A 13,530-nucleotide genomic window follows, 5' to 3' on the forward strand; every position below is an offset into this window, starting at 1 on the left:
GCTCTGGGGGTGGCGCCGCAGCCTCCCGCGGCTGGCTCAGGAGAGGCCGGAAAAGAGCGGGAGCTCAGCTCCGACAGCTGGCCGCCCGAGGGGCTCGTGTCCGCCCCCTCGGGCCGGCGGCCACGCCGCAAATGCCTGGGAGTGTTTGACTTTGAGTCAGTTCCCCGCCGCAGGAAGGGTGCACACAGGCACACGCCCCGACGCCGCCCCGCAGAGTGAGCAGGGACCCGCTGCCCCCACACCCGCACCCGCACCCACACCCGCCGCGGCGCACTCCTGTGCCGCCCGCGAGGCCCCGCGCCGCGTGACCGCCCCCTCCTGCCGAGACCCCCCTCGCCAGTGCACCCGCCACACCTTACGCCCCAGCCCCGCCCGGCAGTCAAACTCCGCGGTGGCCTGGAGGGCAGGGGGGCGGCCGCCGCGTCGCCCCCACCCCGCCCAGCCTTCACCTTGCCGGAACTGGCTCACGGGCACGGGGTTGGGGGTTTGAAGCGGATTTTTTTTTTCACGTTTTTCCAGCAAACCACATCCCCGCCCCCCGCTCGCGGTCCCCCGCCCCCTGCACATATACCCTGCACGCGCGCGCACACACACACACACACAAACACATACACACACCCGGCGCGCACAGACAGATACGCTCCCTCCCTCCGGCGCGCTCTACCACTCGCCCGCCCGCCGCGCACGCAGCCGGCCCGGCTCCCCGCGCTCCGCGCCCCGCGCCCCGCCGCTGCCTAGCGAAGCCGGGCTGGGCTAGGAGCTGCTCATGGAGAAAGTGCCGGGTGAGATGGAGATTGAGCGCAGGGAGCGGAGCGAGGAGCTGTCCGAGGCGGAGAGGAAGGCGGTGCAGGCGACGTGGGCCCGGCTCTATGCCAACTGCGAGGACGTGGGGGTGGCCATCCTGGTGAGGTAGGTGTCGCCCCGGCCCGACCGGGCCCGGAGGAGGGACGGCGGCAGCGGCTCCGGCAGAGGTGGGCTCGGCCCGGGTCCGAGCTCCGGAGCCACCTCCCCAGCTGCGATTGGGGCCCGGCCAGCCGGTCGGGTGCGGGCAGCGTGGGGCACCTTGGGGTGGCCGAAACCCTGGCCGAGCCTTTCCTGGCTCTGGGCGCGGGGCTCACCAGGAACTAGGAACCAGACGCAGAAGGAGGGCACCTCCATCCCTCTCCTCTCCCCGGCCTCAGAACTCCTTGCTCAGCCAGCCATGCCTTCCTCACCAGCGACCCCAGCCATCTAACCGAGCTGTAATGGACACACATTTTACCAGCCTTTCCAGTGGGGTCGTTGGGGGCTCCCCATTCTAGAGACAGGAAAACTGAGGCTCAATCAAGGAGGACAAGGAGGAGCAAACCCCTTTCTTCAGCTCAGCCCCTTTCCATATTCAAAGACTCTTGGAAGAACAGCGCAAAGGACAGGAGAATAGAGGTCAGAAGGAGTAGACCCTGAGGTCCATTTCCCCAGCTGACCTCTTCCTGCCCCTGCCACCAGGGCCAGCAGGGAGCTCCCAGGTGAGGCACAGGTGAGTGGCGAAGTAAACCCTCCCCTAGGATACAGTCCCTGCTGAGTTTAGTGGAGGGAAAGGGAGAAGCTTCAGGAGACAGGGCCTCACCGTGAAACCCCCATCTGGGGAGGAAAGGCCATGTGTCTTGGGCTCAGGGTTCCATTCAGGCACCACATGCCCCCAAGGAACACACACACACAAAGTGACACTCTTATTCACACACCAGTACACCAGTGCACACGCACACCATTCCTGTTAATATCCCCAAGCCGCACAAGCTAGTAACTGACCATAGCTACAGATTGATGCTCTCTTCCTGCATGTGCTGGTCCCTGGGGGTACAGGCCCGGAGGCCCCAGACCCACACTCACTCTCAACCCTCTGTCCTTGGCAGAGGGAAGCTGTCAAATCTAGGACAGATCAGGGCAGTCTTATTATTTGAAGATGGGGTGGAACCTCTCTTGTGGAAAGGACAATTGAAGTGCATGCCTGTCTTGGTCCCATCTCTGGCTCCTCTTTCTCTCCCACATTCTCTCCTTTCTGCCTCCCCCAAGCCTGGGACCTACCCAGCTCCAGATTGATGTGCCCTGATTCCAACTTAGAATCAGATTTTGGAGGAAAAAGAGCAAGAAACACTCTTGAGGAGTTCCAGGAGGATTCCTGAGGAAGGGACAGCTATTTTGGCAGCTCCCAGGCCCAGAAACACAGCCGGGGGTGGTGGGGAAGCTGAGAGGGGATTTCGGATCTCAAAGCCATCAGCCGTGGGCAGGTGCAGATCCGCACGTGCGAGCGCCCACACAGGGTGGCCAGTGGAGTCCCAGATGTGCCAGGCTGCATCCATGGAGGTCTGCTCTCAGCTGTCTGTCGGCACACGCGGGCCCATCAGGCCTCAGGATGCTCCCGGATGCGCCCGTGGGTCACCAAGAGGAGAAGAGGCAGAGTCCACAGGACCTTGGAGATGTTCTGTCCCAATGGGCTGCCATTTGCCAGGGAGGACATGTAAGGGATGTGTCCAAGACCCAGCTCCTGGGGCAGCACCCAGCCTCCTCAGGGATGGGGATGGGGGTGGGTGCAGAGGAAGGAACTGAACTCTGTGGGCAGAGCTGTTCCTGGAGAATCTGAACTCTTGGTGAGGTTTTCTTTCTCTCTCTGTTCCCCTCTAGTTCCCTGTTCCCGACTCTTAGAGGGGACCAGGTCTGCGCTGGGGAGGCCTTTACCAAGTGCTCATGTCTCAGAGAGGGCCCATAATTAACCTGAAGAGGCCGGAGAGAGCAGTTAGATCTGGCCTGCTGATAACCCAGCCACACTTCACCTGCCCTCTCCTCTGTGTGGAAGCCCCCCACATCCCCACCGCCAGACCCACATCCCACCAGCCTCCTTTTGCTTTTTCTCCTCCTCCTGCCGTCTGCCCCAGAACCTGGCTAGCTGGGATGGGGGATGTTGTTGGGGGGAGGACAAGGCTGATAAGCTTCTCGAATGCCCCTCAGTTTTGTCACAACTCCCTCCTGTCTTCATGCACCCATCCACAAAGACGGCCCCGGATAGAGCCTGGGACAGTGGCCCTCTGACCTGTCACTCTCACCTCCTCCCTCCCCACTGGGCTGCGGCCAGCTGCACCCCCACGTCACCCCTCAGCTCTGGCAGTGGAGGAGCTGCCCAGACTCTGCGCCTCCACTCCCTGGAGAGGGAGCACCCGTGCTCTAGGAAGGCGCCCCTCCCGGTTGTAACTCTGCTGCCTCCCTCCTCACACTCAGACAAGCCTATTGCAGGCTCTCCTGGAAGCCCAGGCACCTCTAGAAGCTGCAGAACTCCCCAGCTGGCTGCTGAGGCTTCTCCCTGGCAGCCCAGGCCTGGTCAGGAGTGAACACGGAGGGGCCAGGAGAGAAGCCAGGACAGAGGAGCAGAGCATGTGGCCCCCTAGACTCCCCTCACCCAGAAGAGAGTCTCCTTGGGACCATAGTTTCTGAGGGCCATGACGTGGCATAAGTGTCAAGGCAGGAGACCCACTGGGTCCCAGGCCACCGTCCCCCAGGAGAGCAGCCTCCGAGCAGCATGGGGAAGCCAGCAAAGCAGGGGCTGCCCGGGCTCCTCCCTGGTCCTGCCGCCCACCTCGCTGGGCCACCTTGGGCATCAATTTCCTAATCCAGGATGTGGGGATAAAAAGAGTGCAACCTCAGGAGGGTACCGCAAGGATTCATGAGATCGTTGAGTAAGTGCTCAGTAAATATTCCCCGTGGTTTCCTCATCACTAAAATGGATACAAGATCCACTTTGTTGTGACATTAAATGAAATAACAGGTGGAGATGCTTTGCACATGGTTACACACCAGCCAAATAGAAATGATTATTTTTAAAGCAGTGTAAAACCTCCAAAGTCTGAGCTCCTCACTTAAATCCAGATTGGGTTTTTCATATCCACCCTTCACAGCAAAGCTTCTCCAGAGAAATTCAGTGTATTTGCAGACCCACTGCCTCATTTGCCCTCACCAGGATATCTGCGACGTGGTGAGCAGGAGTGCGGGGGACTCCTCTCACACTTTAGCAGACAGGAGATTGTGAAGTGATTTGCCCAAGGTCACTCTTGGCCCCCTCTGCTCTCCACATGGACTCTGTCCTGGTCACTTCCCCGCCAGCCTCAGCCTCGTCTCCTGAAGAGACAGCCTGGGTCAGATGCTCTCCCTGCATCTGTTCCTGCTCTCAGATCTGAGACTCGACCCCCTGGCGAAAGGGCTGTTCTGGCAAATTACCAGCTCTCTCTGATCACAAAGGAGGACGCTCCAAAGGTGTGAAACAACCTGTAAAAACAGATCCAAGACATCCCATCCTATAGTTTTCTAGGCTACATTTAAGCTGCGTAAGTTCTGGTGGAGTCAGGCCGTGTACCTCCCATGACACCTTGCCCCGGGCGGGAGAGGGAATGCATCCCTCATCACCAGCATCCAGCAAACTGCAGGGCCTGGACAGGGGTGATGGGACAGGGGATGCATGAGACCCAGGCTCTGCCCTTGGGTTGTGGGACCCAGTCAGACCAGCAAGAAGGGAAGAAACCGTGAAGGGTGGCAGGGAACCCATCAGTGGCCTCGAAGGGAAAGCAGTCACCCTGGGCCCAGTCGATGCCCAGGGAGAGGCATGGGGGACACCAGAGAAGAGGGAGAAGGGTGTGCCTGACCGCTTTACCAAAGGTGAGCGAAGCTGTGGAGCTCGGGTGTAGGGGAGAATGTGGACACCACGTTGGGACAGTTTATAAGAAGCCTGGGATCCCAGGTTAAGGAGTTTTGGCTTTGTCCAGTAGACAGTGGGGAGCCATTGAATGTTTCTGAGCATGAGAGTGACCTAGTGAATGTGACATTTGGGAGGAATTAGATAATTTCAGATAAATTGGAGAGGGAAGGGGTAGAGCTTGAAAGCCCTAGGGTCTGCCCCCGAGATGTGCTCAGGCTGATTGGAGAGGTGGGATGTACACGCAGGAAGTACTTACAGAACCACACCAGGCAGGTGACATCAGTCTATACCTTTAAGTAAATCAATCGATGAATATTTCCTGCAGGCTGAGGAGGGAAGCAGTGTAGTGAAGAGGGAAGACTGGGCTGGGAGGAGATGGACTGAATCTTGTTTCTTCCCTTCCGTGATTGCGTGACCTGAGCTAAGTCACAGGGCTTTACTTTGTTTACAAAGAGAGCTCTGACTTTATCCTAACAAAGGCTGGCATTTACTGAGCCCCCTTGTGTCTACACTGTGCGGAGGACTCCGCACGCACACTTTCTCGTGTCATTCTCGTGACAACCCATGACTCACAAGACAGGAACAGTGATGCCCATTTCATGGATGAGGAAACTGAGGCTCAGGAAAGTTAACTTGCCCAAGGTCACACCGGCCTGTGATCCCAGAACTGAAGCTCTGAGTCTCTCAGCTGTGACTGCCCCAGGCTTTGAAGGGTGTGTAGGGTTTGGAAGGGAGGCAAGAAGCAAGGAAGACAGGGGCCTGGAAGAGGAGGCTGCCAGCCTGAGCAAGTTTGGCGCATGGAAACGGCTGGGGCCTTGGTAGGGGAGGGACTGCATGTAGGCCAGAGGAAGGGTCTGTGTTTGAGGGACAGCTATCCGTGTGGGGAAAAGAATTAGTGGGGTGAGGTGGGGGTGGGTCCTGCCTCTCCCACTTCTGCATACCCCCCATCATCTTGGCCACTTCAGGGAGAGGGCCTGCCCCCTGATCAGCGCCCGCCCGCTTCCTCCTGCCAGGTTCTTTGTGAACTTCCCATCGGCCAAGCAGTACTTCAGCCAGTTCAAGCACATGGAGGAGCCCCTGGAGATGGAGCGGAGCCCGCAGCTGCGGAAGCACGCCTGCCGGGTCATGGGGGCCCTCAACACTGTGGTGGAGAACCTGCATGACCCCGAGAAGGTGTCCTCTGTGCTCGCCCTGGTGGGCAAAGCCCACGCCCTCAAGCACAAGGTGGAGCCCGTGTACTTCAAGGTATGTCGCTGGACAGATGTGTGCTGCCACTCCCCCCCACCATCCTCTTCAGCTCCTGAGCCCCTCAGGGCCCACTTCCCACAGCCAACAACGGCCTGCAGGCTCTGGGAAGGCTCCCCGGGTCAGCAGAGGGGACCACTGCACATCTTAACCGGGCCTGGCTGTGACCGGGAGGGGCAGCAGGATGGGGGCTTGGTCTTGAGTGTGTTTGGTTCCCACAGCTGCTGGGTTGCGGTGTCATGAACAATCCCCTGGGCCAAACACAGGATAGAAAGGATGCAGGGGACTTTGGGGGTGCCCAAGCGCAAGCATTTACTCCGCCTTCCTCCCTTGGTCCCCAGATCCTCTCTGGAGTCATCCTGGAGGTGATCGCTGAGGAATTTGCCAACGACTTCCCACCCGAGACACAGAGAGCCTGGGCCAAGCTTCGTGGCCTCATCTACAGTCACGTGACCGCTGCCTACAAGGAAGTGGGCTGGGTACAGCAGGTCCCCAACGCCACCACGTGAGGAGGCAGCCTCCCTGCCGCATCCTCCCCTGTCCCCTGGTCTCCCACCTCTCCTGGGGCCCACGTGCTGACCATCGGGGCAGGAACACTCCCAGGAGGATGGATCTGGGGTCTGACGCATTTAAGAACAGGCAGGCTCAGAAAAGGCCCCAGAGTCTCCTCGGGCAGAGCCCTCGCCTTGCCTAGAACTGGGGAGCACTCAGAGTACCCCGAGACCAAGGCTGCCCCGGCAGAGAGGCTCCAAAGACTCCTGGAGGGAAGGCTGGCTCATCGGGCCCAGAGGCAACCCCGGCCAGCTCTGGCCACTTCCTCCCTGGGTACCAATCACATGGGGCTGTTTTTCATCTAACGCTGACCAGCTCTCCCTCCTGCCTCGGCCTCAACCAGGCTGGAGCCAGCAGAATCACGAGGACGCGTGCACGTGCCCAAACCCACTCAGGGCCTGTGTGGGTGTACCTCCCACGCACACCAGCAGGGGGCGGTACTTCTGGGCTGACCTGGGAGGCCAGGTCCCTAGTTTTGGGGTGAGGGCCTGGGGGATAGGCTCGAAAAGGGTGGCTGGCCTCAGTGACTCCAGCTGACTCGGAGCACAAGGGGGAGGGCTGGCCCCTAGACATGGTGCCTGGGAACACTCCGGCCTTCCTGGGCCCCCATGGGGCTTGGGCTCTGGGAGCTCAATGGAGGGGCGGAGGCGGGGCTGGAGTAGGAAGGACAGAGAGGGGCGGAGGCGGGAATGGGAAGCAGGGGTCAGCCAGCGGCTCAGGACACGCGCTGGAGAGAAACATTCCCAGCAGTTTCCCATGGAAAAGGCGGCGTATCCCCCCCGCCCCCCCACCCCGGGCTCCGAGCTGGCCCACCGAGCCAGCGAACCTCCTGTTCACAGGGGTCCCCGCGCGGCTCCGGGAGGAGGTCCCCCGAGGGCAGCCTGGAGAGGCCAGGCCTCCTGGCCTTCCTGCCGCTGACCGCACTGGCCCCAGCTTGCTCCTGCCCCCTTCCCTGCATCGGCACCACCCCCAAGAGAGCAGAGCCCCCGGGAACTCCTGGCAACAGCCAGGCAGTGGCTCCAGATGTGCACAGCTGGCCTCTGGCCTGCCCCAGCCCTCAGGGTGGACGGGAAGCAGGTGGGCCACTGTTACCTGCTCCAGGAGGTGCTGGCAGAGCCAGGATGGCTGCCGGAAGCAGCCCAAGGGGCCAGGGAGGGGTCAGTGTGGGGAAGGGGGCTCGCCCTCCCACGCCTCTCCCTAGGCAGGCTCTGCCGCCAAAGATGAGTTTGTTTATAGCCAGGAGACAAGACTTCCTGCTTCTAGAGAAAAGGGCTTTTTTATGGGGGCCTAGAGGGAGAGGAGAGCTGGCCGGTGCGAGCCCCAGTGAATCAGAAACACATGGATAACATTTCCCGACACGAAGTCCTGTCCCCTCCCCTCTCTTGCCCCAGCTGGACCCCTGGGATTTAAATCTTGCCAAACCCCAAACATTAGGAAACCGCCAACATCTCCTGCCTCCCCGTTTCTGCTCCTCGTAGACTGGAGAGGAGTACTTGGGGGACTGGCCGGGGGCCTGAGTGCCCCACATTTGGGTTACCCCAGCTCATCTGTCTCCACTCTCACATCACGCCTGGTCTCTTGGGGGCACGGGTGTGACCCCTTAGAGGGAGTGACTCCCTGGCCCCGGGCCTGCAGACCCCACTGCTGCCAGGGTCCAGATGGGTTTCAAAGGCCAGGGTGGGGGAAGTTACAGAGCAGAGTTCTAGAAGGCTTCCATCCAGCCTCTCTTATCAGAGACACAAGGAGGGCCAGACGCCACTGTTTATTGAACTGTCTCTGCTTCAGGGTGTGTGTGTGTGTGTGTGTGTGTGCTTTTGTGGGTGGGGGAGTCAGGAGGGGCTGGGAGGAGAGCGAGTACGGAGGGGCTGCACGTGCAGAGAATGCCTATGGGTGGCCGGGGCCGGGGTACCAGGTGTGCCAACCGGAGAGTGCCTGTATCTCAGAATTGAGAGACAGAGAGCTCGTGTTTGTATGGCTCTTTGCAGCTCGTGAAACACGGTCAGGCAGTTCTGTCCCTCGGATCTCACAGAGGTGGGCGAGGCAGGCAGGCTTCACATTCTAGAGAAAGATCTGAAGTTCAGATGCGCCAACGGACGCCACACAGCAAGTTCCTGGCGCAAAAGGGACCAGAACCTGGGTCCAGTGGGCGGCTTTCAACAGCACTGCGCGGGTCTCTGGGCAGGTTGTGTCCAGCCTTGCCAGCCCCCGATCCTTCTCCTCTGCCCCCCAGGTTCCCTGGTCCCACTTGTGGCCCTAGTAACCTGTTACTTTTATTTCCTATCTCTCCCACAGCCCACCGGCCACGCTGCCCTCTTCTGGGCCATAGGATCCTCCTCTCTCCTCCCCCCTCCCTGGCAGCATCTTGAGCAGAAGGCCGAGTTCTGAAGACCCTCCTTGACCCTCCATCTCTGGGTGCCAAGGAAGTTGGAGGAATCCCTGACTCGTCTTCCCGGAAAGAGGCTGCCTCTGCCTGGGCCACAGTCCCCCTGGAGCCACCAGGAGGTGGCCCTGGCTGCCTGGATGCTGACCCCAGCTCGGTGGTGTGGCGGGTGGCCTGCGGGGGTGGGGGATCCTCCCTCCTTGAAGAGCCGGGCACACCCTTCTTAGCTTTTCTACTCACTGTTAGAGACCTAGCTGAACAGCTGGCAGGAATCAGGGGCCGGTCTTTGAGTCGCTCGAGGAACACACCAGCCCTGTTTCTATCTGCCTGGCTAGCATGCAGGTCTCCACATCACTCACCTAGTACCACACACACACGTCTACCGTATTTACAGATATATTCTATATACAACCTATATAAATCTCTCTATATACACATACATATCTATACGGTGTATCAGTGGGGCCCAGAGGCACATGTTAAGCCTCGGTTCTGCCCACCGAGGGGTTCTGGTAGCTTCTGGGCAGAGAACAGAGTGTTGTGGCAGAGATGACAGGGGCCCCACATCAGCACAGAGAGGACCCGGGCCTGCATGGGCAGGGTGGGGGGGACCCAGTTTGCCAGCAAAGCCCAGCCCATCCTCTCTGACTAGCTCCCCACATTCCTGCTTTCCACTTCAGGCAAAAAGGATTTGCCTCTCCCTACCTCTACCCTCCACAGAAGGATGCGGCTCCCTGACTTGCCTTGAAATGGGCAGACAGAGGGGCCAGGCGTTCTGGACAGGATCACGGCACTGGGGGGAGGGGGTAAGGTCAAGAAACCTCAAGCGCCAACTCCATCCGCCTTTGCCACTAGGACAGCCCTGGCCAGAGCGGGATCCAGGCTGCTGTCAGCCGGGCAGCCATGACAGGACCAGATGTCTCCATCTCATCCTGGAGCTCTGGGGGCCGAGGGCCTTCCCTCCCCCGCCCCTCCTGACTACGGCCCGGCGCTCAGCCTGTCCATCCACCTAGGTCATGTTGCTGGGGAGCCCCCTGTGTGCCCCCTGGTCACGTGTATCGTCCTCAAGGATGTTTCGCTGCTGTGGCGACTGTGCCTGTGTCCCCCGTCCCATCTTCGTGCAGCCATCCGTGTAACTGCCTGTCCACCTTTTGTAGTTTCTGATGTTTGTAACCAGACCCAGCTGTGTCATTAAACAGACTCGTTCTTCCTGGGTCTGTGCACGCTCATTTGGTCTTTTTCTGCCACCTGTCTCTCACCTCTGTCTCCACTCCTTAGTTCAGGGCTCAGCCCTTTTCCTTGGAAGGTGTCTGGCTTCCCAAGTGTGCCCCTCACCTGTGTCTCAGCCTTGGCTGGTGGCGGGCCCCTCTGTTTGGGGCTTAGGACTGCGTGTCGGGGTTGGGGGGGGGCTCGCCTGTTTAGTTAGGAGCACAGGGCTGGAGGCTGGAAGCTGGGCTTGGGGGCTGGGGGGAGGGCAGGAAGAGAGCCTGTGTTTGTTTAAAAGAAGTCCGGGGGCTTTTCATCTTTTGTTCTGGAAATCTCCCTGGAAAGAATAGGGTAAGTGAGGGAGGAATCAAGGGAGAGGTAGTCAGAAAGGAGGGCCCTGCTGGTCCAAGCGCTCTAGTGAGCCAGCCAAGGATCAGACCTTGACCTTCTAGACCTGAGCTGGGCCTCCCACACTCTCAACCTGCTGCTCTAGGTGTATGGGTCAGGGGGCAGCCCTTGGGTTTTTGAGAAATGAAGTCCGCTCTTCCCAGCCTTAAACCCCCTGCACCTTCCTTGAGCTCTCAGCTCCCAGCCCCTTCCGTCCCCACCTCACAGCCTCAGGCCAGCCCTGCCCCGCCCCCGCCCACTGTTCCTGGAGACAACAGTCAGCAGCATCAACCCCTGAGGAGGGGCCAGGAGGTCACCACCCCCGGGTGGGCTGCAGGAGAGGCAGGAAGCAGCCTCTGCCCCTTGGGAGAGCTCCCGGCTGCCTGGGAAGATTCAGCTGACACACAGGAAAAGTCTTGTCTTCCAGCCCGTGAACTCCTGGCATGCAGGCTGCGCCTTCAGCGCCTGAGCCTGGCACGGCAGAGGCGCTGGACAGAAATCCAGAGAGTAAATAAATCCCACTCTTAGAAAGCAAGGCCAGTACCCCGAGCCAGGAGCTGTGTGCACTGACCCAGACATGCAGGGCGGGGAGGACAGAGCAAGGACAGGCCTTTCCAGGGACGCAGTACTGCAAGATAGAACTCTGGACTCTGGAATCAGACTGCCTCCCAACGCTGTGTGGCCTTGGGCAAGTCATTCAGCCTCTCTGGGCCACAATCACCTCTAATTTAAAACAGGAGTGAACATGAGGCCTGTCCTGCAAGGCAGGTACCAGGAGGAGGAGGATGCACCCACAGTGCTGGGGACGTGGGGATGCTCAGGACAGAGTGACTGTCGGAAGCAGCACGTGGAAGGAGAAGGGATGGTGGACTGGGCCAAATACAGGGATAAGTCTTGAAAGAGACTGCCAGGTCCGGGGCCTCCTGGCCCCTGGCAAGTACAGGCTGAGCCAGAGCCAGAGTGCAGGGGTCGTGGGGCTGTGGGGACCCAGAGGAGAAGAGGCAGGATAGCCTCTGGGAGGAAAAGACCCCTCCCCATTTCACTTTGGTTGGCTTGAGAGTGGTGACTGATTCACTTCTGAGCTGGAATCGATCTGGAATGTGGCCCTTGAGAAAGATTGTCTCCACTGCCCACCCCGCAAAGAGAGGCCATTGGCAATTAGTGATTCCCGCCACACCTGGGCTAGGGGTGCTGCTGGAGGAGGGGGCCGATAAGATCCAACCAGAGATGATGCTGGGCAGGGCCTATGTGTCCTGGGGGGGTTGCAGGTTGGCGGCAGGGGGCTACAGGGTACAAGAGCAATGTCTGGGGTTGTGTTCTGTGCTCTGTGCTCAGGGATAGCCTTGTGTTGTCACCGAAGAGCTGAGCAACTGGATCAGCTCCCCTTGGCCTGCTGGAGCTGTAAGCGATGGGGTGTCAGGAACCAGGGTGCAGAAACTAAGCCTCCTTCCCCTGGAAGCGGTCCCGGCCGCGCAGCCCCACAGCTCCCCCTGCTGGCCGCGGCGGGAACCTCACCCGAGAAGTCTCAGCCTTGAGCAGCTGGAGAAGTTAGTTACCTTCCTTCTTTCCTCCCGCTGGGGCCCACCATCCTCCCTCTCTTTAAAGGAGGTAGTAGCTTAAAGGAGGCTGAGGCAAAAAGAAAAAGTCGGCACCCCATATATACTTATGAAAATATCCTCCCGTATTTTTAACCAATTGGGAAAAGTTAATAAATGCCCTGTTTTTAAAGACTTTACACAAAGCCCCTCATTTCCCAAGCTGCGGGCTCACCTGTGTCAACACTTATAATCTCCCTCAGCTGGAGCCATAACGGCCACGCAGGGTCATTAAAACACACAACAAGCTGTCTTTGTTTAAAATTTTGAATATTTTTCATAATGGGTATTTTTGTTTTAATAAAGATTTTAAAAAATATTATGTTGAAATATCATTTCCTTTGGTTAGTGTCCCTCCTAAATTTTGCGCCCCAGCCAAATGCCTCACTCATCTCACCCTATCCCCAGCACTTTCCTAGAATATTCTGTTTGACACACCCCAGCTGAAAAACATTCATTTTTGACTGCAAGGAGTTCCCCTCCACACCTCCCAGGGCAGTGGGTTTCAGAGCAGCTCATCTGATACTTTTGGTAAAAGAATGATCACGACAAGTGAGAGTCTGGACTTTGGCCGTCCCTTAGGGCTGGAGACACAGGATCAGGAGCTTTTGGTGGCAGGGAACAGAGGCCCACAGAGGCTTCCAAAGTGGGGGTGCTGTCTGGTAAAGAACATGATGGAAGGAGGGACCTCATCACAGCTGCCCAGGGGTCTGGGAACTAGGCAGTGGACGGGGAGAGGGCAGCTCCAGGCCTGATCATCTCTAGGCCCTCAGTGTGGGGCTGGGCACCCCTGCTGTAGCGGGCATGGTTCTCTCAGCCAGCCTCCCATCCTTCCAGTGCCTCCCGCTGAGTAACCAGCTCTCAAACTCCCCAGCAGAGCGATGCTGTTCAAGGGCGGGCAAGTGGGAGTTTACAGTCAAGGAGCAGGATGGGAGGCGGTGGATGGAAAATTACATCAGGGGGGTGGGGGTTCTGGCTTAAATGACCCTACAGGATTCTTGCTGAAGGATGGCCAGGGGGCTCAGACCTCACTCAGGATGGGGGCGATGGAAGATGAAGAACTCGATGGGGAATTCTAGCTAAACCAACTGAGCATGATTCCTGCTAAAACTGGACAATGCAGATGACCACTGACATCCAAGGTCAGGCCTCGTGGAAAGATCAGGGGAGTCTGAGTAGAATTAGAGGCTCTTTGTCACTTTCTCCCTGGGGCCACAGGGGAGCAGCAAGTTTCCCAAGAGCCAGTGGTGACTTCTGACTAAGACATAACCGCTCAGGGGCAGGCGGGCAGGCCTAGCGCTGGGTCCCCTAAGCAGACAGGTCACACGGAAGGGGTGACACACTCACTGCCCAGACAGCCCCAGAGCCCATCCAGTCACATAGGGGCCTGAAGAACCCATCCCTCTGTCCTGCCTCCTTCAGCCCTTTTCTGCTACCAGGGTGGG

General features: G+C 59.0%; 1 protein-coding gene across 2 annotated transcripts; it reads left to right on the forward strand.

Moving 5' to 3' along the window:
- Nucleotides 1–547: 547 nt before the first annotated feature.
- On the forward strand, nt 548–10,126 carry CYGB (cytoglobin). Of its 2 annotated transcripts, none has more exons than XM_031469164.2 (4): nt 548–909; nt 5,734–5,965; nt 6,307–6,444; nt 8,810–10,126. In XM_031469164.2, exons 1-4 carry the CDS (start codon nt 767–769, stop codon nt 8,900–8,902), a joined length of 606 nt encoding a protein of 201 aa, XP_031325024.1. In that variant the 5' UTR covers nt 548–766; the 3' UTR covers nt 8,903–10,126. The 2 variants fall into 2 exon arrangements, with proteins under 2 accessions (XP_031325024.1, XP_010982138.1); XM_010983836.3 differs by having other exon boundaries at nt 553–909; nt 6,307–6,470.
- The last annotated feature ends 3,404 nt before the right edge of the window (nt 10,127–13,530 follow it).

This window comes from Camelus dromedarius, chromosome 16 (assembly GCF_036321535.1).
Source record: "Camelus dromedarius isolate mCamDro1 chromosome 16, mCamDro1.pat, whole genome shotgun sequence".
NCBI classification, from domain to species: Eukaryota; Metazoa; Chordata; class Mammalia; order Artiodactyla; family Camelidae; genus Camelus; species Camelus dromedarius.